The sequence below is a fragment of the Rhinolophus sinicus genome, linkage group LG04 (assembly GCF_036562045.2).
Source record: "Rhinolophus sinicus isolate RSC01 linkage group LG04, ASM3656204v1, whole genome shotgun sequence".
Classification (NCBI taxonomy): Eukaryota; Metazoa; Chordata; class Mammalia; order Chiroptera; family Rhinolophidae; genus Rhinolophus; species Rhinolophus sinicus.
Genome location: NC_133754.1, coordinates 126,542,428 through 126,569,285, shown reverse-complemented (window position 1 = coordinate 126,569,285; position 26,858 = coordinate 126,542,428). Strand labels below are relative to the sequence as shown.

Genomic DNA, 26,858 nt, shown 5'->3' with positions numbered 1-26,858 from the left:
AAAACCTGTAAAATGGTTCCAGTTGCTCTAGCATCTGCCTACAGCTACAGCTGCAGGTGGAAACTAGAGGGAAATGTTATCTGTTGAAGATACAGGGATATGGTAATTGAAACAGCTATTGCTTTTTAAAATGTGCATCCAAGTTTTAGGGGCAGTGTTTTTGACAAAATTCACCTTTTGATATGGAAGAGGGGCTGGTGATACGTATTAGAACTGGAACAAAGAAGAAAGTCCCAGAACTTGAAACAGTTTGGAAAATTTAAGTAACTAGATCTCTCTCTCTGTCTCTCTCTCTCTGCTTCTCTTCATCTCCCCCACCCCACCATATACACATGCTTATTTCATGCCCTGTGTATGTTTTTGAGAAATGACAAGTAAACAAATAATCTAGGATTTAAAACGAAACATACTTCCAAAGCATTTCACCATCTAGTATTAAATACTGAGGGTGCCAAAAAATGTGTACACCTTTTAAGAAAGGAAAAAACTATTAAAATAGTAATACTCAATATACTCCCATAACAAAAGATGAATACAAGTCACGTTTGACTTCTGCAATTACAGGGGCTGCTCAAAGTGGTTACCATCAACATCCAGACACTTCTGATTACGGCGAACTACTGCTTGAGCAACGTTGACCAAAGTGTCTACTTGTATACATTTTTTTCACACCCCCGGTATTTGTCCAAATCTCTTCATTTTCTTCTAAATGACATGCATAGCAATTATTACAATGATAACTGCAGGAAGCTCGCAAATAGAGAGCATCATCCCTGCCCTCACAGAGTTTATAATCTAATCGGGAAGAAAATTGCTACATAAAATAATGCTGAGAAACTGCACAGTGATATTTGTATTAACATTCTATTCGTATTACAGCAAAGCAGGATATTGTTTTGCGTTGTATTGTTTTTCCTGTACTAAATCTTGAAAATTGATAATGCATGGGTGTGACATCAAATAATTACAGATTAAGCAGAATATTGAGATAGTAGGGGCTTGTCCTACTTTTTCTGGGTAAAAGGATTTAATGTGAGCAAAAGTAGGAACAAGAATACAGAAAAGAAAACATAATATTGAGTCAGGGAGAAGGCTTTAATTTATAAATCCAAACACTCATCCCACAATCCCTGAATGGCACTTGAGAGAGAGAGAGCATGCGTGCCTGGGCACGAGCATAGAAATAGAAACTAAATGACACCTGGAGTCCTACGGAGCTTCATTCAGAACCATTTCAGCATTTTTTTTTTTCTTCTTCTTGGCTCAGATGGCATCATGGTCAACCAAAGAAGGGTTAGGAAAAGTTCTGCTAAAACCAAAGACTTAATAGTGGCAGAAAGTTAACAAGTCACTTCTTCAAACTTCTCTATTATCAATTATAATTTGGGTTTGTGCTCATCAAACTCTAAACCATATTAATTTATTAATCTTCAGTTTCCACAGTGAGTCACAGAATGAGCTTTTTCCCTGTCAGGAATTCTTGCTCCATGATCCCAAACCCTGACATGTGCTGTCCAGAGCCTCAGATGTTTCGTTAGTTCTGCAGATGTTGTGTAAATGCATTTCGTCAAAATTTGCCAGTGCTGCAGAAACGATCTATGGCTGATTGGGGTTGCAGTTTGGAGAGTTAGATTAGATGGAAACGGAAACTGACACTTCTGACTGGCTCACCAGGAAGTCAGGAATTCACAAAAAGAGCAGAGAAGGAATTTCATTTGAGGGGGTGTTGCAGACGTGCCAGTTTGGGGAGTGGAGGGGTGTGGAACCCCCTGGAGGTGATTCTTCACTGTTTTCCTTGGTGCTTGGCCTACGTATTATTTTCCACTGGAGATTTCTCCTTTCTACATATAGAAAAAACAGCGACCAGGGAGAACAGCTTCATTTTTAGAACTCCAGGTAAAATGGCTTAAGTTTCACACTTGAGATGAAATAGTATGAAGGCTGGGAAATATCCCTACGGTACACGGGGCTTGTAAGATGATGGCTGTCAGCACAAACATGGGAATAAATGATTTTTTTTTAATTACTGCAGTTTCTACACGATACAATTCTCCTATTGTCCAATTTTCCTTTGTGAAAGAAATGGAATTACTGGTTTCAGCCTTCCACTGAGCAGCCCCTAGGTTCAGGAGTTCAGCTGTTATCGTTGTTATTATAAAGCAAATTATTATAGTGGAGAAGGAAAACCAGACTGACAGCCTATTTCTAGTACAAAATTTCTGAATCTTCCAGACTATACATTATATATATTATAGCCTGTAAGATATACCCCTCACACGTATGCATATGTATATACACACAAATGTATGTACATATATATATGTATGTGTGTTATATTAGTATTACAACAAAACAGGGTATTTCTATTTGCTTACTTTATGCTTTTAAAATAATAGAGCCTGACAGTGACAGAATATTTTACTTTGGCCTTCCTTGAGATAAGCTGACTCAGAATACTCTAACCAGTCACAAATTTCCTGGATACAAACCTTTGCTCATATTAGCAATTATTGATTTTAACTCAACTGGCTGTGAAATTATGTTCTGGTGTAACTCTCCAGAATGCCCAGAGGTTTCTCAGCAGTTCCCTTGTCCTTGGATGGAATACAAAAAAATGAAATTATCATAGTTCTGAAATGAAAAACTGACTGAAGCATTTGACATTGAGCAGAGTCGGGGTTTTGTTTCCTCAAAAGTTATAAAGCTGTCTTAATTTCATCTCCAAGTTGTTATTCCCAGATTGGGAAAGAATTCTGAGGATAAAATAATTAATTTTTTTTAAAGAAAAGTAACAACATTCATTCTTGTTTTTCTGTAAAAAAATTCATGTACTGATAAATGCTTTTTAAAATGCAAAAGAAGGTCAAAATGTGAAAGTAGGCAACACAAAAGATTAGCAGATATAGTTATAAAACCTGGCCCCACAAGATGTGTGACAGATGGTGTGTGTTTGTGTGTGTGTGTGTGTGGCATGAGTAGAGAGAGAAAATAATTAACACTCATGTGCCAGAAACTACACCAGATACTTAACATATATTCTCTTGATTAATCCTCATAATCACGCTAGTAAGAGAAGTATCAGTGTCCCCATTTTACAGATGAAGAGACTCTGGCTCAGAGATCGGACAATGTGCCTCAGTTAAGTGTACTAGTATATGACTGGTAGTCTGTTCGACTCCAAAGTCGTGCTCTTTCTCCTGCACTGTGGTGCAGGTTGTTTAGCTTCTCTGCTCCTCAATTCTCTTATTTGTAAAACAGGAAAAGAATTTCCTAACTTGACATGGCTTATTGTGGGTAATAAGTATCATAATTTGTGCAAATTCTGGCATGCTTCCTGGCACATAGTTACTTACTAAATCCCAGCATTTTCCCTCACCACCAATGCTCCTGGCTTAGGTGCAATCAGATGCCGTAACAGGAATATGAACGGGGTATGCTCACGTACGCGCAATGAAAGGAAAAGGGAGATATGTCCCCAGAAGTCCTTCTGTGCCCATCAAGCTTTTCACCCTGTTACAGAATTGACTTTTCTCCTCAGTAGCAAGGGACAGGCTTCATGCAGTGGCCTCTGAAAGACCGTGCACTGTGTCACTGGCAGTTCATCATATCCCCCAGCAGTGCAGCTGTGATAAGAACCAGATGATCCGAATTTCCTCAGCAAAGCTAGCAGCAAGTATCTGGGAAGGCGCATGCCTCAGTCTCCACATACTGCTCTTTAAGAAAGTACATCAAAAAGCTAATGGACTTTTACAAGAGCCCAGTTACTGCTTAATGTCTGTAAGCTCTCAGGAGCAGGGAATCACAACCCCTACCACGTACAGTTGGCGGCAGAACCAGTATTCCAAGTTGTTAAAGAAGCCAAGGATTAGATAAGATTTATAGAGACCTGATGTGTGTAGGGGAGCTAAAAATGGAATCTGCAGATTCGTTTCCAAAGCTTGGTCCATGGATGGGATGTTTCTGTGTATAGATTTCTCCACTTTGCATGGACACACCACAGGAAAAACGGCTCTCTCGTCACTGGAGGGTTTGCCCTTCTTTTTCGTTTAGAGGTGTGTGACATCCATTTTGTACAGTCACATACACAGCTCCAGATGGCGTAAGCTAAATGCTGTCTGTCCGGAAGGAGAGGAAAACCAGAGACTCAGGTGCCTTCTTGCTGATCTTGAAACAGGAAGAACCATTCTTTGACTTGTCCCATAACCCATTTTGCTACTTTCGAGGATCTGTTGATGTCTGAAAAACACTTTGCTTATAATATAACTTCATCTGTTGTATGACTTCAATTTTACAAAAACCTATCATCCATTTCCTCAGCACCTACTTTTGTTTTCATATAGCTTGACCTCTTCTTACAACATTTGGAAAAAATATTTTCCAAGTACTCTGTATATGTGTGTGTGTGTCTGAGAAAATATAACACTAGAGTCTTTTTATTGCTAATTTATGCTTCATCCTACAACATCTTTCATAGGTCCTTTATAACCTGTCTGGTTTCTAGTAAAAGAGGTTCCTGGATAAAGTGGTACATAGGAGGTCATTCTAAGGTTAAATGTCCACTGGGTAGTGAGAGGCAGGGCACTATTGCTTCATGTGTTTCCTCAAGGTGTCTAACTACTTGTAGCTATCAGGCTTAACAGCTGATCACCTGTCAGGGCAGCCAGTTGGCTTATTTGTTTAGAGCACAGTGCTCGTAGCACCAAGGTCGCCGGTTTGATGTCTACCTGGGCCAGTGAGCTGTGCCCTCCACAACTAGATTGAAAACAATGACTTGACTTGGAGCTGATAGGTTCTGGGAAAACACACTGTTCCCCATTTTAAATAAAAAAAGAAATAAAAATAAAAAACAACCTGATCACCTGATACTTGGTTGCTGGGGGGGGGGGGGTTTGCTGCCTTTGACTCTGAAATCAACTGCAAAACTGTCAGATGAAAACCACATTTAGGTAAGCCAACAAAAGCCAACAATGGTGAGAAAATGATACTATTCTGAGGTTAATGGATTCAGAGCATCTCTTCTCACCTTCTAATACTCGTAGGAGGTGTTTAATGCCCTATGGCCACAATCTAAAGGCATACCCTGGAGATATCGCAGGTTTGGTTCCAGACCACCATAATAAAGCAGGTCTTGCAATAAAGTGAGTCATAATCTTTTTGCTGGTGGAGGGTCTTGCCTTCAGTTTGCAAAAAACACATCTGTGAAATGCAGTAAAAAGCACAATAAAATGAGCCATGCCTGTATATTCCATGCAGTTGGCATTGGCTGAGGCATAGAGCCACTTAACTGACCAGGAGCAATGGATGGATGTAACTGGGACGTTGGTGGATGAGTTTTTAACAAGAAAGTAGTTGACTTAGGAGCCATCATCAGTGCTACATTCAAAGATCATCATGTGGCATCAAAGATCTAGAAATAGCTAGACTTTTCCTGAGGTGAATAACTCAAGGGACACATTCAATTTAAGTTGCATAGGATTATAGAACCAAGACTCAGGACTTTCTTCTTGCTGTGTTTACTGGGTTTCTGAAATGCTGGCTCAAAAGAAGTGCCAATTGTTCATTCTAACCCATCCAATGACTATGAAGTAAAATAAGTGCTGCAATAAGAATGGGGCTTATAACGGACTTTTCCCTCAAGTTCCATAGAAGATGCAGTTTTGACTTTTCTGATAAATCTCCTACTGGTGAAACATTGGCTTACATACAGAATTCCATAGTTGCTTTTAGTTCTTGGTCAATTAATAGCCGAAGACCTTCATTTCACTGGATGCCATCACTGAAATTTCCAGCAGTGGTGTCAGAGATAATCTCTTGATCACCGTGTTTCTATAGCATTCATGACCTTGTTTCGGAGATATTGAGATTAAAATATTACTTTTATGTGATTGAAATTAAATGAGAAACATTGGCTGGGCTATATTAGAAAAGCTTAAAATCCCGATTTCAGAAGCAACCAGCAGTGCTTTTACACACTCATTATCTATTCCTATTTTCTTCTGCCTCAGTTTCTTTTGCTAGATGCAATTCCAAGTTTACACTTTTTTAAACGATGCTGCTGTGGAGGGAAGTGGGCTGCACATTCAAAAGTAAGAGACAAATAAACATGAGTCCAACCTGGACCAGGCACAAAAGTTGTTTATGTTGAAGCCCTCCTAAAAAACTATAGTAAGCAAATACTTCTAGGTCTTAAATGACCTGCCAGACATTGCTGAAATCTCCGTTTTGGTTATAGAGGTAAAAATCTGATACAGTTAAAAAGGAGGAAAAATCACTCTACTTAGTTTAACGTTAAAGATGGATTCAGTTGGAATGAATTGTTTGTTCCAGTTTGAGGAATACGTCCACGACTTGCTTCTGGGTTAGCATGTGAGCTCTTTCAGAGAAATGCGGGTACTCACTCGATATGCCTAGCTGTGCTGAAACTTGTAACTTATGATGAGGTAAGATGTTTAGTCAGTGAAACCTCACCTTAGAGCCATTTTAGTGTCTCTTTAGACAAGGCACATGAAAAATATCAAGCAACTTTAGCACAAAGTTTGAAACAATTTGCTTCTCTAGAAAAACAAAATCTCAGTTATACATTACTTCCTAAATATCTTATCCAAAGAACAGCCAGAGAGAAACCTCCCAAGGATTTGGCATTCTGGTGTTCTTATCTCACATGGAAATAGCGTTCACATGTGAATGCCACATGTGGACTTACTCTTTTTTCTTTTTTTGCAGTTGTAGTAATTGGATAGTATCACTCATCTTGTTCATTTTAATTACTTCCTGAATCCTAGCATTTGTGATATTGTTTTTCATTCGGTCATAATTAGTTTTAATAAAATGAGGGAAATTGCACTGTACAGTGTATGTTTGTCACACAAATAGTTACTGCATCAGGCAAGTACTCTCAAGAGAACCATCTTCCAATCACACAGACAAACACAAGGGGAGTCAAGAGATGTACCATAAATTTTTTAAAAATATGAGGACTGAATTTAATGGGTGTGTGGCAAAGAGACTAGTATGTATATTTCAGTGACAAAGAGGTTTTTTCTGTCTCACTATTTAATTAAGCTCTGGAAACAGTATCTCACTTTGCAATGGTTAGAGATTGATTTTAGTAATCCTGTAAACCAGGCTTTGGAGTTCAATAAATACTTCCCTTAGAAAGGACAGGCTTTGCAAGAACCAATGTGTTTCTGTTACCCATCCTATGCTGCATTTTATAGGAACCTCAAACTACTGGCAGATCACATCACCAGGCCAAGCAGTGTGACAAGTGGCTGAGAGATTCTGCTGTGGGAAAGTCAGGGTTTTCAGGGAGATGATACCTCACGAACGTAGTGCCTCAGCTGAGCTCAGCAGAAAAAACACATGTACCTTCCCAGTGTACCTCCTAGAACCTTTCAGAGCCCATATGTGTTTATAAATGACTTGATAATATATAACATTAATAATGTTAATATTATAATAATGGCAACAAATGCTTATATAGTGTTTATTATGTAGTCCCTAAAACCTTTAAAAATGTCTATATGTATTTTTGTTGCGGTATAACACATATAACAAAATTTATCATTTTAATATTTTTAAGTGTACAGTTCAGTGGCATTAAGTACTTTCAGCAACCATCAAGACCATCCATCCCCAGAATTATTTTCATCTTCTCTATTCCCTTTCCCCTGCCCCTGGCAACTACCATTCTACGCTCTGTCTCTATGAATTTGAGTACTCTAGGTACCCCATATAAGTGGACTTATACAATATTTGTCCTTTTGCGTCTGGCTTATTTCACTTTGCATAATGTCCTCAAAGTTTATCCATGTTGTAGTATGTGTCAGAGCTCTCCCCTTCAACCACCAATGGACATTTGATTGTTCCCACCTTATGTGTGATTTTTTTCATTCTTATTAAAGTTTATTGGGGTGACAATGGTCAACAAAACTACACAGGTTTCAAGTGTACAATTCTATAACACATCACCTGTATATTGCATTATGTACTCATCGCCCAGAGTCAGTTCTCCTTCCATCACCATATATTGGATCCCCTTTACCTTCTTCTACCTCCCCCCTCCACCTTTACCCTCTGGTAACCACTAAACTGTTGTCTGTGTCCATAAGTTTTTGTTTATTTATTTGTCTTGTTCCTTTTTTGTCTTCAGTTTTTTTGTGTATTAACTATTTTAATCCTCATAATGTCTCAGTGATGTATTTTTGTTATCCCTATTTTATGGTAAGAAAACCGAAGCATAAATAGATCTCAGCTAGTGCGCTCTGCAACCAGTGTTCCACTTCAGACTAAATAATTCCATACTCCCTGCTCTTAACAACTGACCATCCCATTGCCCTTTCAAATAATTTAAGAATCTAAATAAAACATCTACCAGTTAGCCAATCCATGGTATAGCACTCTAAGGCTAGGTTTCTAACTTAATTTATACCAGTTCTAAAACTTCCAAGAAGTCATCAATTTGACAACTGAGCCCCACAGCAACTGATTTATCAAGAATCCTATTACTACAAAATAAGAGTTTTCTGGGGGCAAGATGTTCTTTTCTTTTTCCGAGGCCTTTCCTGCTTGAATGCTACAACCCTGAGTATAACTAGGGCATGAGAAATTAATTTAAAAGTGATCATAATAGCTATTTCTGAGCCTACAATGTCCTGGTTACTTGACTTACTACATCATCTCAAGTTGTCACAATGCTTTGTGAGAGGTTACCCTCTCTTCACTACCTGTCCCATGCTCTCCCAGTATCCCACACTGCCTACGCTCTCTTCAGAGCAAAAATTGAAGATGAAATTGGCCTATTGGCTAACGTGCACATTCTAAACAGTTTTGGAATTTTAATAGTTGTCATATGTGCGAGTATGTCTTTGACACTAGAAGAAAACTTTAATGTTTGGATATCACATTTGGTTTATTCAGTAAAGTAATTTGGCCGCAATTTACATTAGCTATTTATAGAACTGTTACTGTAGACTGAATTGCACCCTCCACCCAGTCATATACTAAAGCCCTAACCCCCAATATGGTGTTTAGAGGTGGGGCCTTTGGGAGGTAATTAGGCTCAAATGAGGTCCTGAGGGTGGCACCCTCAGCCTGGGATTAGTGCCTTTACCAGAAGAGACAGCAGTGAGCTTGCTCACTCTCCATGGCAACACAAAGTGGAGGTCACGTGAGCAAACCGTGAGAAGGAGCCATCTCCAACTCAAGGGCAGAGCACTCACCAGAATCTGACTGTGCTGACACCCTGATCTTGGATTTGAGCCCCAGAACCACAAGAAAATTAACTACTGTTGTTTAAGCCACCCAACCTGGTATTTTCTTATTGCAGCCGAGCAGACTAACATAATTGTGTATACATATATGACGTATTCTCAGTTTATAATAACATAGTAATTATAGGCAATATTTATTAGTGCTTTACTCGGGAACTAGTCCTAAATTCCTTTAGCTAATCCTATGTGGCGTATGTGTGTGTGTAGTGGCATAGTTATAGTATCTCCATTTTATAGAGAGAGATTTTGCAGTATAAGGAGGTAGTAAGTTAATTGCTGATGGACACATAATAATAAACAGAACCCATAGCCAAACAAGATGCTTTCTAAATCCAGAGCCTGTGCTATTAACTATGGCACAGATCGGATCTTTGACTCTTCTTTATCAGAAATGTGAAGCACCACACGGAAGCCTGTCCATAACGACTTTGCCGATAGTAGATGCAGATTTCACTGGGAGGCCTAATAACATGCATGTCTATCTGTCTAAAGTCAATCTCTATACAAGTTAGTTCACGCAGTTATTCTAATGCACAAATCTGAAAACGGGGAATGACATTGCTTCATTAAAAAGAACTGTCAATTGCATGAAATGCTTTTCTGGAGAGCACTGCTGGTATGCACATGACAAGCTTCTCTCTTCACAGAGAGACAAGAAGTAGACCCATGAACTCCGTGCAAAATTTTGACTCTCTTCCAATGTGTCTTCCACTAACCCAGATTCCTATTTTTTGTCCCCCTTTTCCATTTGCTCTATTTGTACAATCCCTTGACCCCTTCATTTGTGGCCCAGGGTCCTTAAAGTCAAATATCCCTCTCCCCAAACATATATACATTATTAAGTTAGAAAGAATCGGATGCACTCTTTCATCCCCAGAAAGGCCACCATGGACAGACATACAGGCCACCCACCTTTTAGGACATATGTTTCAGGGTGTGTTGGGGACATGATACTGACCATCCTCTCGTTTGTCACAGAGCTCCAGGACAACACGCTCCGAGGAGGACAGGGACAGTCTGTGGGATGCCTGGGGCCCGTGGAGCGAGTGTTCACGCACCTGCGGCGGAGGGGCCTCCTACTCACTCAGACGCTGTCTCAGCAGCAAGTAAGTCCTGTACCCAAAGGGGGCTTTGGTAAGGCGCAGAGGTAGCAGATTCGAGACATAAAAGGACGGTACAAAGAATTAAATATGTGCCTCTCCAGCTAGGTGTTTATATACTCCTATGGGAAGCAATATAGAATTTATCTCATTTACCAAGCAAATTTTATGTGTAGAACTAGAAGAATGTATTAATAGAAGTGGATCTAGTACCTTTAATTCCACAACATGTACTTTTTGCACCACCTTATTTATGGTGACCATAATAGCAACAATATTAACATTAATAGCATATTGAGCTTGTGTTGGATGCCAGTGTTTCCAAGTCCTTTACAAATGCATAGTAATTTGGTTTAGTTGTTTTATATGTTGCAGTGGCCAGGAGTTCCCTAAGGTTATTCAGTTCAATGAAGGATGAGTTTTGACTATAAGAAGACCTGGGAGAGTAGAAATGCAGTGGGAATTGGGCATGAATTGTGGGAGCCATGATGAAGGTGGAAACGAGAGTAATTAATGGTTTCCAAGCTGATAGGAAAAGGCCTGAGGTGTTAGAATCGAAAGTCTTCACATAGAATAATAATAGCTCATAACTGCTTCTTGAACTATTTGGTCCATGACTAGATTTTTCTCCAAACTGTGAAATATAAAGTGTAAATGGTAGTATTTTATTTGACAGTGAAAAGTGTTATATGTGGCAAGTAAGAGGTTCGATTCAAGTTACCATATATTATGAAATATAAAACAGAAGAAGGAAAAAGTATACATCTGCTGATTCTTCTAGACTTTTCATAACCAAACAGCAGAAAAGTGGTGAGATGTCAGTTCAGGAAAATGTCAACTTATTGTATTAAGAGTGAGAATTTCTTGAAATCAGGGTCTGAGTCTTATTCCTTTCCATATCCCCCAGGCCTGCACAGGGTCTGACAGATATTAGGAGCTCAATAGCTATTTCTTCACTGAATCCATTGATAACTACAGTCCATTTTGGTTCCAGACAGGTCCCACTGGGAATGACATACCCTGGGAAAAAAAGGTTAAAGCGCATATCTTGCAAGAAACCAGATCACTTCTGGTATTTAGCTATTCTGATGTTTGGTTCTGCACTGAAGATGGGTCTGTTGGATTGTTTGTCTCTTTGGAGGTCAACTTCATATCAAACCAGATCCCTGAGCTCATAAGAAAGAGTAGGCCTTTCATCCTTATGATTCACCTGTTCTCTTAATCTTGAACGTCAAAAACTTCCTCAGTCTGCACGACATGACTCACCATGGTTACAGCACTGTGAGGCATAGCTGATAATAAACATGCATCAGTAAAGCCAAAATGCACAAATTTGGAATGTTCCTATTATGTAGTTTTCTCAAATTAGCGTGCTTGAATGTTCTTTAGAGATGATCCAAAACATATGTCTCACAAAGCTAGTAAGAAATGCATGGAAACTTGCATATTGACTCAGTGATGTGAATGTCACATGGTGAGAATCTTTTATTGAGTAAGAGACTGAGAAGCAACTTAAGGGATAAATTAATATCAAGTAAAATTATGTCATTCAGCATTTTACCAAATATTGATGTTATGTGAAATTCAAAAATACTATTTTTGTCATGTGGTTAAATTAAGACTCCCGGTGTTAAGATTTTATTATGCTACTATAGAAGATATCAGTTGTCATGTACTGATAATGGATTGCAACCTTAGAATGTAAATTCTAAAATGATAAATGTATAGAATACATGTCTCTATTTGACTTTCAAATATTGAAAAAATACATTCAGGTTACACATACTGAGCTGGAAAGGAAGCTACAAAATGGTGAGAGGGGTGGACCACCCATTCTTTAGGGACTTGAGGAAGGGAAAAGGGCCTCCAAACCGATTACATTTTCAAATCCAGTAAGAACATAAAGAAATATTAAAAGAACAGACTGAACAGCTGAATTGACCTATGAGTCGTTTGTCTCAAGAGAATGAGAATGAGTACAGCTGAGCATAAACTCACTTTACAATATAAGCCCTGTGGAAGAATGGTGTCAGAATATGTGCTGGGGCACAGATAAACAATCCTGTAATGATTTTTTTAAATGCACGTTGGCCAAAGTCACTTGACCGAGCTCAGAGTCAAAGAGTCAAAATGGGAGCATGAAAATGTTATATGGAAAGGCATGTGATGTAGGGAGGCTGAAGAAATGGGACCATTTTTGAAATCTACCATGGATGGTCTTCTATGGCTTTCTTATTTATTTTTAATGGCTAATGAGCTTAGTAGGTTTTCTCTCATCTCTACACTCTAGATTTATACATTTGAATTCAATTTAGTGACCTTATACTCTTGGGAAAATCAGAGGTTATGAATGTATGTGTCTTAGAGACCCAGCAGGTGACAGGAATGTGTGTAGTAGTCTAATGGTAAGAATTCAAATTCAGCCCCAATCAAACTCCTCTACCTGCTGAATTAATCTGCCAGGCCAGTTTTCAGCCCTGGTCATATGCTCTCTCAGATTATAGGAATGATATTTTAAAGTCTACCAGCTAATAATTATTCTATTCCCAACATGATAAAACTGTAAAGAGAGCTAAAATACCCAGATTTTATGAAATAGATGGTAGCTATTCAACTTCTGGTGTTAGTTATGTTTGCTGATGGATTGGGAGCTTGTGAGGAGGCTTGGTTAACCTTCTAAGTAGAGAGCATCTTCTCAGAGTGACCGTTTGATGGCTACAGGGATTAAAAAAAAAAAATCAGTGGAGGCAAAGCAAAGTGAAAATATAGATAAGCATTAAACATTAAATCCTTCACTCTCCACTGGCAGTGCTTGATGCCGGGGATAAAAGCACTGGCCCAGGGAAATAGTGAGCAGATTTCTTTCCTTGGCTTCTCCCCCGTCCTTTTTCTGAGGTTCACAGAAAGTAAATGATGCTCAATTTTCCCAATTTCTGATATTGGAGCATTACTAATTGCCTTTACCCACAATCCTAGTTGGAGCAACAAAGGAAGGCGCTTTATAAACTTTTTTCTACAACATTTACTAATTTCTGTATGATTATATTGGGTTTCATTGAGTAACTCTGATAATGCAACTGTTGCCAAACTTGTATCAAAGTGGTAGGTAATGTCTGCTTTCATTTTTCATTTTTAAATTAGAAAATGGATTACTTGTACTTTATGATGGGCCTTTATTTTATGTCAAGTGAATTTAAACAATTGTAACAACTATCTTGAGAAGCTGCTTCTTCTCTTTCCTGTTGTTCACCTTTCCTACTAAATATGCTGAAATAATAGTTTCAGCAAATACATTTGTCAGGTTGACCTGTACTGTGTGTTGTTTAGTGAAAACAATCCTCTTACATAAATCCTCTTATATAAATATGTATGTGTATGAAGGTGCCTTAAAAAAAAGGTAAGATTATATATATATTTAATACTATAGATCTGTCTCTGAGAGCTCTAGATTTGTCTTCAGCCTGTTAAATGAGCTCCATAAGGAGATCCAAATGCCTAAGGCACTTCAGAATACTGTGTTTTAATGCCACATGTACCACTGTTAGTAGGTCTTTGCCAAGTCCTAGGTCAAAGTGGGAAAACTGCTGCTTATCTGAGATGGCAACGAGTCAGATAGCTAAATGATCTTAAATGTGATGCCAACCTTTGCATGGGGAGCTGAAGAATATGTAAAGGTCTTTTATGACCTTTCTTACTTTCTGAAATGCCAAATTAATCTGCAGACTAGTTAATAGTATGGATTACTAGAATAATATTATAGATGCATTAATACATTAAGAGTATAAATATTTTGTTAAATCCCAATGGATTAAATGAAGGCATTATCAACTTTATATATATCCAAAGAGCAAAAACAGCCTACCTGTAAAAGATAAAAGCACTCTTTAAAAGTCAATCCAATAAACTTTAATTTTAAAAAAGTTAATAAATTTTGAATTGAATACAAATTTTGAATAAAATTATTAGATAGACAAGAGACAAAATTATCTTATTATGAAGGTGCCTTAAAAAAAGTAAGATTATAGTGTTATTCCGAAAGGATATGGCTGCCAGATTGGTGTCAGTTTAAACACAGAAAAATTAAAATAAATAATGCCAAAGAGTCTTATCTCACAGGAATTAGGAAAATCATTCTAACCATCTCATTTCATAATAATTGAGCTAAGGGAAAGTAAGCTAACGTCTCTGATTTTTTAATTGCAAACACAATTTTTCTCCCATAAAAATATTGATACTTACACTAATATAAACTTTAGTTAGCAATTAATTTCTATACCATATAATAATAAATACCAAAAGAAAAATTTTAACATTAAGATTTGGCTTCTTAAACAAATATTTTTTTCTTTTCAAGTCATCTCATCTCTATCATAACATCCAATTAAGGCTCACAGGACTTGTTTTAAGAGGTTTTAGAACTTTCAGTTCAAGTGAGCCCCAAAGCAAGATTTATCTGTTTTTCTTCATCTAGTATTGCATGTTATCAACCTTGTTTTCCTTGGAAATGTTTGAGTTTTTGTTTAAAAGAAAGATATACAAGTTCAGAGTGGGTCTAACTACTCATGTCATTTATATGAGGTGGTCTTTTCATTGTGTTCAAGGAGAGTTCACATTTAGGGATTTATGTTTGAGAGTTTGCGGTTGCCTTCCTTTTACTTTTTGGGTCAAAGCCTACTCTAAATGTATTACCAGGACTTCTAATATTCCAGGTCATATATCTTAGAGGAATGTTTTGTTCTGAGATCTGATCTCCTCTCATGGAGGAGAATCCACTAAGGCCAATGACTGGATGTTTGGGACCAATTTATGGCCTGGTTTATTTCATAAACCTGTTTGTTGGAATAAAAGATAGCTGGAAATGTGGTTGGTGTCCATAACCTTTACTAGCCATATTGGAAATCTGTAATTCTTGGCTGTCTATTTCTGTTTATTCAAAAATTCCTAATTTGGTTAGTTCAATAGCTTTTCTAAAGTTTTTATTTCTGGACATCTTTTTTGTTTAAATTTATTGAGATGTGTTTGACATGTAAAAATTATATATGTTTAAGGTATACAACTTCATGGTTTAATTATATGTATGTTGTGAACAGATCACCACAATCAAGCTAAACAAATTATCTGTCACCTTTACATAGTTGTGTGTGTGTGTGTGTGTGTGTGTGTGTGTGTGTGTGTGTGTGTGTGTTGTATAGAAGATTTAAAGTCTGTCCTCTTAGGAAATGTCAAGTATACAATAGAGTATTGTTAACTATTGTCACCATGCTGTGTATTGGATCTCCAGAACTCATTCATCTTGCGTAACTGAAATTTTGTATCCTTTGACCAACTTTTTATTCCCCCTTCTCCTCTGCCCCTGGCAAACCACCAGTCTACTCTCTGCTTCTATGAGTTTGGCTATTTTAGATTCCACATATAAGTGAGATCGTGCAGTATTTGTCTTTTTGTGTCTGGCTTACTTCGTTTACTGTAATATCCTCCAGGTTCCTCCATGTTATCACAAATGGCAGGATTTCCATATTTGTTAAGACTAAATAATATTCCACTGTGTGTTTATATTCTCTTTATTCATTGATCTGTCAAGGAACATTTAGGTTTTTTCAATGTCTTGATTATTATGAATATTGCTGCCAAGCACATGGGTGCAAATACCTCGTCGAGATCCAAATTTCGTTTCCTTTGGATATACATACCCAGAAGTGAGGTTGGTGGATCATACAGTAGTTACGGTTTTAATTTGGAGGGAACCTCTATACTGTTTTCCATAATGGCTTCACCAATTTATGTTTTCACCAACAGTATACAAGTGTTCCCTTTTCTCTACATCCTCACCAACCCCTGTTATCTTTTGTATTTTTGATAATAACCATTCTAACAGGAATGAGCTGATTGATATCTCATTGTGGTTTTGATTTGCATTTCCCTGTTAAGCACATTTTCATATGCCTGTTTCTGTTTATATGGCATCTTTTTGAAAACATCTGTTCAGGACCTTACCCTATTTTTTAACTGGGTTATTTGTTTTTTTAACTATTGAGTTGTAGGAGTTTTGTATATATTTTGGATATTAAGCCCTTATCAGATATATCTATATATATGCGTGTGTATATATATACACACATATATATATGTGTGTGTGTGTGTGTGTGTATATATATATATATACTTTTTTTTGGTTTTTGTTTTTCAAATACTGTCTCCCATTACATAGGTTGCCTTTTCTCTCTGGTGAATGTTTGCTGCACAGGAGTTTTTTCATTTTTTCTAGTCCCATTTGTCTATCTTTGTCTATTTTTGCTTTGGCTACCTATGTTTTCAGTATCATCATGACCAAAAATCATTGCCAAGACCAATGTCAAGAAGCTTTTTTCCCCGTTTTCCTCTAGTAGTTTTATAGTTGGAGGTCTTACATTTAATCTTTCCTCCATTTCGAGTTAATTTTTTTGTATTTGGTGTGCGATAAGGGTCCAATTTAATTCTTCTGCCTGTGGATATCTAGTTTTCCTGACATCTTTTATTAAAGAGATTATCCTTAGCCAACTCTGAGTTCTTGGCACCCTTGTCAAAGATTAGTTGACCATTACATGTGTAGGCATATTTCTGGACTCTCTATTCTGCTCCTTTGGTCTATATGTCTGTTTTTATGTAATACCATACTGTTTGATATTATAACTTTGTAACTTAATTTGGAATCAGGAAGTGTGATGCCTCCAGCCTTATTCTTCTTTCTCAGGATTGGTTTGGCTATTTGAGATCTTTTGGGGTTCTATAGGAATCTGTAGATCTCTTTAGGAGTATGAACTTTTAACAGTATTAATTCTTCCAAACCAGGAACATATTTTCATTTATCTGTATCTTCTTTAGTTTTAGTCATCAATGTTTTATAGTTTTTAGGGGATAAGTCTTTCACCTCACTGGTCAAGTTTATTCCTGAGTATTTTATTCTTTTTGATGCAATTGTCAGTGGGAATGCTTTCTTAATTTCCTTTTCTGGTAGTTTGTTGTTATTATATAGAAATGGCATCAGTTTTTATATGTTAATTTTGTATTCTGCAACTCTATTGAATTTGTTTGTTAGTTCTAACAGTCTTTTTGTTGAGTCTTTATAGTTTCTACACATATGATCATGTCATCTGCAGAGAGCATTTTATTTATTTATTTTCAATTTGGGTGCCTTTTAATTCTTTTTCTTGTCTGATTGCTCTAACTCAGACTCTTGGTACTATGTTATATTGAAGGTGAACGTGGGCTTCCTTGCTTCTATGGGATCTTAGAGGAAAACGTTCCAGTTTTTCCCATTGTTTTTTTTGTTTTGTTTTGTTTTTATTAAATTTATTGGGGTGACGTTGGTTAGTAAAATTATATGTTTCAAATGTACAATTCTATAATACATCATCTATATATTGCATTGTGAGTCACCACCCAGAATCAGTTCTCCTTCCATCACCATGTATTTGACCCCCTTTACCATCTTCCCTCCCCGCTTTCCCTCTGGTTACAACCATACCATTGTCTGTGTCTATGAGTTTTTGTTTGTTTGTGTTTTTCATTTGTTGCTTTCAGTTTTGCATCCCACTTCATATGGTTCTCAACTTTTTCTGTCTGACTTATTTTGCTGAGCACAATAATCTCAAGATCCATTCATGTTGTTGCAAATGACAGTATTTCATCTTTTGTCATGGCTGAGTAATTGTGGGACATATATACAATGGAATATTCCCATTGATTTTGAGGTTTACTGTGGGCTTTTCATATCTGGCTTTAATATGTTGTGGTAAATTAATTTTATACCTGTTTTGTTCAGAGGTTTTTTTTTTTTTAAATCATAAATGGTTGTTAAATTTTTTCAAATGCTTTTTCTGAGATGGTCATGTGTTTTTTTTATCTTTCATTGTGTTAATGTGTATCATATTGACTGATTTGCATATGTTGTGTCATCCTTGCATCCCAGGGATAAACTCTACTTGATCATGGTATATAATCTTTTTAATGTGCTGTTGAATTCAGTTTGCTAGGATTTTATTGAATATTTTTGCATCTATATTCATTAGGGATATTGGTCTATAGTTTTCTTGTGGTGTCTTTGTCTAACTTTGGTATCAGAGTGGTACTGGCCTCATAAAATTAGTTTGGAAGTGCCTCCTCTTCTTTTATTTTGTGAAAACATTTAGGAAGAATTTGTATTGTTTTTTTTTGAATGTTTAGTAGAATTCATCAGTGAAGCCATTAGGTCCTGGCCTTTCTTTGTTGGTAGTTTTTTTATTATTGCTTCAATCTTCTTGTTACTGGTCTGAACTAGAAAAGGAAGAACAAACTAAGCCCACAGATTGCAGAAGGAAGGAAATAATAAAGATTAGAGCATAAATAAATCAAATAGAGGTTAGAACAATTTTTTAAACTGACTACACTAACAGTTGGGTTTTTTTAAAAAGACAAATGAATAGACCCTTGGCTAAACTAAGAAAAAAAGATAAAAGATGCCAATAAATAAAATCAGAAATATAAGAGGAGACATTATAATGGATACCTCAGAAATTGGAAGGATTGTAAATGACTTATTATAACAATTATATGCCAACAAATTGGATAACCTAGAGAAATGGGTAAATTCTTAGAAACCTATAAACTTCCAAGACTGAAGAACCTCAATTTTTATTCATTTAATAAATATTTATTGAACATCTTATTAGGCAGTTTGCTGGGTATAACTAAGGATAAAAAGCCCAAGGAGGCCAAGCTTCTGCTTTTGGGAATTCACCAGTTTATTAAGTTTCTATACTGAGTTTCCACTGATTATAGTTGCAAGATATTTTAGAACTAAGATAATTTCCTCCAGTTCTGTAAGTAGATAATACATCTGTAGCAGTGGTTCTTAACCCCAACTGTACTTTAAAATCACCTGGAGAGCTTTAACAAATAAACAATACAAATATGTGGCTCCCACTGAAAAGCAGTTAAATTAGAATCTCTGAGGGTGGAAGCTTGATGTTAATAATTTTTTAAAGAATCTCCAAATGATTTTATGCATATTTAGCAGTAGAACTGCTGCTCTATTGGAGTAGTTAACAGTGAAATGATGAGGTTTGTCTGCAGTGCTCTGGGCATATAGAGGTTAGAATAATGAAGAAAAGAAGGAATATTCTGATTTAAAAAAATGTATTTGTGCTTAAATTTCTCGCCCACATTTGTATGAAGTGATCCAGTCTGCAATTTGGAAGAAAAGCAAAGGACATCAGCATGTCAGGACATAAAAGTGGTAATTGCCCCTGCACTACTGTGAGCCAAGGCAATAACTTTTCTGTGTGGTTATCCTATCGTCTAGTATCAGTAAAGCTCACCCTTGCCCAAAGTGCCAAATACACTAAATGCTTGCTGAAATTTTCTTTCATTCCATTATAAAGCCTAAAAATAAGACCCTTTAAGTCTCCAGGTTGTTAGTGAACTTATTGCCCAGTGACAGGAGTGGTTTATGCAAATTCTCTCATCCACCTCCCCTCAGATTCATTAAATTTCCTGTCCACAGAGTGAAGTTTAACTTCCCACCTTCGATTCAGCATCTGTCATTACCCATTCTTGGCGTAAAAGCAAATGGCTTCCTAATAGTACTTGAATTCTATTATTGTCTCTGTTTCGGCCCAATTTGTAACATAGAAGATGGGAGTCTATCTAATCCTAACTGTGTTGCTTGATTTCAACCACTGAAGCAGATTGTGATGCATGGCAGAGAAGGGGGAGGCAGGGGGGAGGGAGGGAGGGAGGGGGGAGGGAGGGAGGGTGGGAGGGAGGGAGGGAGAGAGAGAGAGATTGAAATTAAAGGGACACACCAGATATTCAGAGCAAGAAAAGAGGGATACCAGAATTGCATACATTAGGGGATGGATGCTTTGTATGCAGAAAGAATAAGTATAGAATGCTAAGTAACATCATATTTATGTGTGAGCATCAGCCAAAGCCCGTAAGTTCCTGTGCCAACCTCAAATAGCTACAGAGCCAATCCCTGCCTCTGGACTTTGGGATAGGACTCACTGGTCATGACAGAGATCCTTTCCTACACAGAGAGATTCTCATGGTTAGGAACCCGTCTTTCACAACTGTGTCTCATTGCCTCTGAGAGAACCTTTATCCTGTTTTGTGGATTAACTCCTTTATTTATTTATTTATTTTTATCAAAGTATTAATTTTCAATCTTGGCCTCCCTATTTGCTAGCTGTGTGACATTGGACTGGGTTGTAGTTTCTTGGGATTTAGTTTGCTCATCTGTGATGTTAAATGGGCAGTGCCTAGAATAAACTAGGTGTTCAGTAAATGTTTATATTGAACAAATGCCTAAGGTGCCCTTAAACTCTGAATTGAATGTGTGACCCTGAGAGAGAGTGAGCCTTTCTCCTCCACATGTGCAGTCAAAACCATTCTGCTGCTAAATAGGGAGAGGAGCAAAAGTTGCTCTTAATGTGAAGGGTTTTAAAGAAAAATGAGATTCTCCAGGCTCCCATTTTGCACTGGACATCTGGATGATATGGGCAGATTGAAGAACTTTTGTCTCTAGCCAGAATAATTCATAAATCCCCAGCTCCAGGGTTGTGTGGGGTGAGGTTGTGAGAGTCCTAGAGTTTCATAATATACATTTTCCTCAAGGGGAAGATGGAAAAGTTGGACTTGATGTTGCTAAAACACATTTGTTTTTATTCTCATTCTTTTGCCTCTTTTGGCTACTGAGCAAATGTAAGATCATTTGCAAACCTTATGGCATGTGTGTATGTATTATAAAGTGCATGTCCTTCCTGCTAGTGGGTCTTCAGCCAAAGGCAGCAATCCCCCCACCCCCCATCCCACACCATCCTTCAGAGAGACCAAATGCATTGCAGTGACAAATACAATTTTGAGTAAATATGTTAAAATAAACATGTTCACAGAAAAAAGCCAAAGTTTCTTTCCTTTGGTAGCTATTTAGTTTCATTTTAAACTTTTCATCTTCAGTTTATTATAGAAAGATTTTAGTCTAGTTTCAGGGTTTAAAAATTAGGGCAAATATGAAGCCAACAATTCTTTGTGGCCTGAAATTATCCTTATAGCATTTCTGTCTGTTCTACTCCTCCCCTCTTCCTTTGACCTTTTTTTCTTTCCCTGTCTCTCTCTCTTCCTCCCTCCCTCCCTTCTTTTCTTCCTTCCTTCTCTTCTTTCCTCAGTAAATGCTTATGATGTGCTAATCATACAGCAGGCTCTTTGCTAGGCACTGGGTCTCAGGGATCAAACCCATAGACCACAGGAGAGAAAAGCAAATAAAGGAACAAAAACATGTTTTCTAGTACCCACCCTGTCTTAACAGGGTGGCCTCATGTAGTAGGTGTCCTGTGGGGCCTAGTGGCACAGTCTCCCTGGTCACCTTAGCCAGGTGCTCCAGAAGTGTCCCTTGTGTGGGTTGTGTGTGCCCTTTTATTGCAGTTGAGCCTTGATTGCTGTTGGCACATCTTCGCAGTCTGACTGACTGTGAAGATTGGCCATGACTACAGGGGATGAATTGTTGTGCCATCTGGAGGGGTGGGGGCTGACCCCACAGAGTGGAATTTGCCCCAGCAGACTCTGGTGCCTGCCAAGACCACCTTTTGGGTGTGCCACTTATGGAGCTAATTGGGTGGTGCTCTGCAATTGTGAAATAAAAGAACTTAAAAAAAAAATACAAAACTATAACTGTCCACATCAGATGGCATGAGAAGGGTGATGAAGACACATCTTTACATTTTGGCCCAAACTGAATTTTAAAACTCATCTTTTTGTATTCATATGCATTATGCTGAGTGAAATAAACCTTACACAAAAGGGAAAAAAAAATGTTTTCTAAAAGTGAAAAGAGTCCAGGATAGCTAGAGGACTGTGCTTGAATCTGCCAAAATGTTGGCCTATACTGGCTCTGTGCCTCTTCTCCTGATGAGACCTCTACCTACAATGTCTCTCACTGCTCGTGTCCACCTATCAAAATCCTAAATGTGATTTAAAGTTACTTCCAGCCGTGGCCCTTAGTCTCACTTCGCTATATTTATATGGCATTTGTTCGTATCACTTTTAATCACTTTCACATAGTCTAGCTTGTGTTAGAGTTATTTTTGTGACACTGTCCTCCATTAGACTATCAGCACTATGGGCTCAGGTTTTATCTTGCTTTTCTTTATGTCTTCCTGCCTTGCACATAGTAGGTACCCAGTCAATGTTGGGCGAATTGATTGAGGTGACTGTTAAGGCCAAGAACTTACTGTAGTATGTTGGGAAGCAGGAGTAGGGAGAGAAGGCTGTTTCTATAATTCGCTTTCCTTGTGTCATACTCTTGGGACCTATATGGCCCATGTAGGACACCCCACCTAAGATATCGTCTTCACCCCACCTCTCATAAACGTGTCCCTTTCTCCAATTCCTTCCACATTTAGTATCCAGACCATGCCCATTAGTTGTTGACTATGAGTTATACTGTTGTGTGTTCTTTTTGGACTCAACATGGACTTTTTTTTAATTCAGTTTTAATCGTGATAAATGTGAGGGAAGTCATCCTTTTTGTATCTTTCACCACGCCTTGCTTAATACTGGTTCAAATGTGAGTTAAGTGACTGTCAATAAAAAGACTGTGTACAAAAACTTATTTACCAGACAGCCCTGCACAGGGGCTCATTTTCACTTTCAGACTGTGTGTTGGACATTGTCTCATTGGATGGTCTCCGCGGTCTGCTTGGAGCAGACTCTGGCTTCATTAGAAGCCAGGCATGATCGTGATGGTTTACAATGTCATTCTTCTTGCTTTTTTGTTTTTTGATTCCATGAGTATACTCCTAATTTTCGTAGCCCTAGCCCATATTTGTGAGAACTTGATGCTTTGTTGTAGCATGTCTGTCTTTGAAGAACAGGCAGAGATATGTAAAATCATACTTGTTTGGAAAAAAACTTGGCAGTGAGTTTTCTCGTTGCAATTTAGAACATACCAAACACTCATAATAGCAAGTAAACCAATTTGAAACCCCCAGGACAAACTCCAAAACTCAATCTGTAACATCTTCACAAGTCTAAATTTTAATTTAACAGCTATGCAGCCTCTTAGCTGATGCTAAAGAATCTGTAAAAGTACAAAGAAGCCTTCTTAGTTACCTGTGATTAAAAGAAGATCAAACAACCAGAGGGGATGTCATCTTAGAATGTTATTCCTAAACCTACATCATTTCCATGTATATTGAATTTGGTCTCCACACTAAGTTTTAGTAACTCTCTCTGTATACATAAATCAGGGTCCCCAAGCTGGTATAGCATTCAGAATGTTTTTATAATGAGAGATTAGTATAGAGCAGAGGTGTTGAATTATAAAACTAAGGTTACAAAAATATGTTACCTGTGCCAAAAACACACTTTTAAGTCAAGGCCTCAACTTATGACACTGTTTTTCAGTGTGGGGCTTACACTACCTCCTATTCTGTTTACAATTGCTTTGAAAATGCAGCTTTAAGGCGGGTTCTTTTTTTTTTTTTTTTTTTTTTTTGGCTCCTGAGGCCACATTAGAGCCTCTGGCAGACTGAGAAGAGCTAGTGTGACACCAGGGCTGTGTCTGTTCCCAGGCAGCTCACCTACTGATGGATGATGCCTGGCAGCGTGCCTCCTTGTTGTTTGTTGTATTATTACGACAGAAAGCATTTTCAAAAGCTACATTTATCAAATTGTCATAATAGTTTGGCTTGTATATCTATCTACCCAGAAAAAAAATAAATCTCTCCCTTAGCACTAATCTGTTTGAACCACGTGCTGCATCACACGCAAAAGAGTCCGTGAAAAATGAATGTGCGTCCTGCTTGGGATTCAGGGACCTTTCAACTGAATGCTTCAGGGGAGAGATGTTTTTTCTATGTAGGCATTTGAAAATCCCATAGCATTATGACCTCTGTCTCCTCCTTGTTTCAAAGGTGCTTTTCCAGCGGAGGTTGTGTGTGTTGGGCATGCATTAGTCCTAGAATTTTGGTGGCTTTGTGTAATGAAGGAGATTTAATGGGAAAAAACTGCGAAGTTGCCAGGAAGAAGATCAAAAGACCTTTAATGTTTAAGATCAGTTTTCCATAGGCAAGTGTTACCAGATTAAACATTACTTGTTATGGAGAATCTTGGAAGCAATTTTATTATTATTATTATTGTTATTGTTATTATTATTTGAGATAGATGGCTGTCTGGGAGCACATGGCTATGCTAAGGAGGGGGAGGGTAAAAAAGGATTCCAAATCATTGTCCAGAATAAATATATACTTATTAAATGTCTGTTAAAAATACTTCAAATCTATTACTCTTAATAAAGTGCTTACTAGGGATGCATACTAAAACATCTCCAATTATGTAGAGGTATCGTATATAATGAAAATACAAAATAAGCATAGTTAGCTGTGGATATACTTTTTTATTGAGATCTGATTAACATATAACATTGTGTAAGTTTAAGGTGTACAATGTGTTGATTTGATATACTTATTTTTTCAGTTACAGTTGACATTCAATATTATTTTATATCAGTTTCAGGTGTACAGCTTATGGTTAGACATTTATATAATTTTTGAAATGATCCTCCCAATTAGTTTAGTGCCCACCTGGCACTACACATTTCTATATTGCAATCTGATTACTACTTCAGTGTTAGCTAGTGCCTCTATCACACACAAAATTATCATTTCTTTTTTTGTAGTGGGAACAATTAAGATCGAGTCTTTTAGCAACTTTGAAGTTTATAATATAGTACTGTGGTCTGTAATCACTATGCAGTTCATTAGCTCTCCAGGACTTATTTATCTACTCATTGCAAGTGTGTACCCTTAAACAACTTCTCCCCAATTCCCCCACTTCCCAGCCCCTAGTAACCACCTTTCTACTCTTTATGTAGATACTTTTTGAAGAAGGAACGGTGCTGAATTGACTCCTCTTATTGGGATCAAGCACCACACCAATAAAGTTTCCACATGAACAAGGATCATTTGATTCTTGTGAAAGACGCGCTAAATTAGAATTAGACAGTAGCTATTTTAAACGTGGAATAGAATGTAGAGAATTAAAGAATGACTTTTTTAAGCACAAGAGTAAAGCAGAGAGAGCTAAGGGAAAGATGAGAACCTGGGACTTATAAAACCCACAGGGGTGTCATGTCATCTAACTCTTCTTTCTCGCCCATATGCAAGGCAAGACCACCACTAACCATCTGTTATGCATGGACTCCAATCTCGCCCCTAGGTTTTCAGCATCCAGTTTGACCCATGGGCGAGGACAGTGAGCATCTGAGGATAGCTTTACACACAAGGTCCGGAGGTTCATATAACTTCCTTTTTGATGGCAAAGTTGATTGGTATCAAGTGTTGTTTCCTGAAAGAACCTCTCACAATAATGAGTCTGTGGAAAATGAAAAGCAGCCCAACAATGCATTTGCACTTGGTTCTCTCAGGTGTTCTCAGAATTGGTTATTCCTCTTGAGGTCTTTGTGAAAAGCTCCAGAAATGTAGAAGTGTTTTTACATCCTCCTGCTAGATAGCTCCAGTGAGTATTGAATTGCTTACTTGAAGTGAGGGAGGAAAAGACTGCTCCAACACTGCATGAAATTCTGGCTATGGCTGTGCTTGTCTTTCTTATCCATGGTCATTTGGACCCACATTCTAAAGGACTCACAGTCTTTCGGGCTTAAATTGTTGACATGGCTTTATGTCTGTTCTCTTATGAAGAGCTCATAGTTTCATTTTGGATGACTGAAAAAAGAGAGATATACAAGCAGATAGACTGTCCTATTTTAAAATTCTTTGCCCATGAGTCCGTATTTGAAAGGTGGGAGGTATTCAGAAAAATACAGTGCTTACTTAGCTACACTCGTTGCCTTTTGGAAATCAAAGGCACATCTTCATGAGCCTAGTACTAGTGCAGTTTTCCTTAAGACCTCTAGAGTTTAAATATACATTAATCAGATTTTCTTGAAACTGTTCACTGACACCAAGGATGTGTCTAGTTATGTCACCAAAAGGATGTTTGCTTAGACAGGAGATGAGAAGAATTTTAAGGTAAAAAATTGATGTAGTTTACCAGACTTTTTTTTATTTCTGATGAAAGATAAATATGTTTTCCTCTTTTAAGGAGTTAACTTGTATAAACAGAGAAGGGCAAAGCCAAGAACTTGCTGAAGCCTGAAAAGAAAGCTTTTAATTTTCCATGGCAGTTCACTCTTCTCAGGTTGTTAAATTATGATAATTGAAACTAAGATAACATCAGGATTTTAAGTATTGCAAGAGTTTGGATGGCTTATTACACATGTGTTAATGAGAGACCAGCAAAAAATGCCTCAAGCCTATACTAATCTCATTATGGGTGAATTAAAGTCTGAATAATTCAAATAATAACTTGTAATGGAGGTGATTTCCGTTTTTGAGAGAAGGAATTAGTCAAAATTAATAAGTGACTGGCTAGGAGTAAAGTTCTGAAATAAATAAAGAACTTTCTGTGCAAA

The 26,858-nt window shown here is 37.5% G+C and overlaps 1 protein-coding gene across 3 annotated transcripts in view; it reads left to right on the top strand.

Moving 5' to 3' along the window:
- Nucleotides 1-26,858, top strand: part of ADAMTSL1 (ADAMTS like 1) — an 890,862-nt gene that overhangs the window by 520,238 nt on the left and 343,766 nt on the right. For all 3 annotated transcript variants that reach the window (XM_074330338.1, XM_074330337.1, XM_019739192.2), the window contains one exon: nucleotides 10,251-10,378. In XM_074330338.1, coding sequence (XP_074186439.1) covers nucleotides 10,251-10,378 — 128 coding nt within the window. The remainder of the gene's footprint in view (nucleotides 1-10,250; nucleotides 10,379-26,858) is intronic.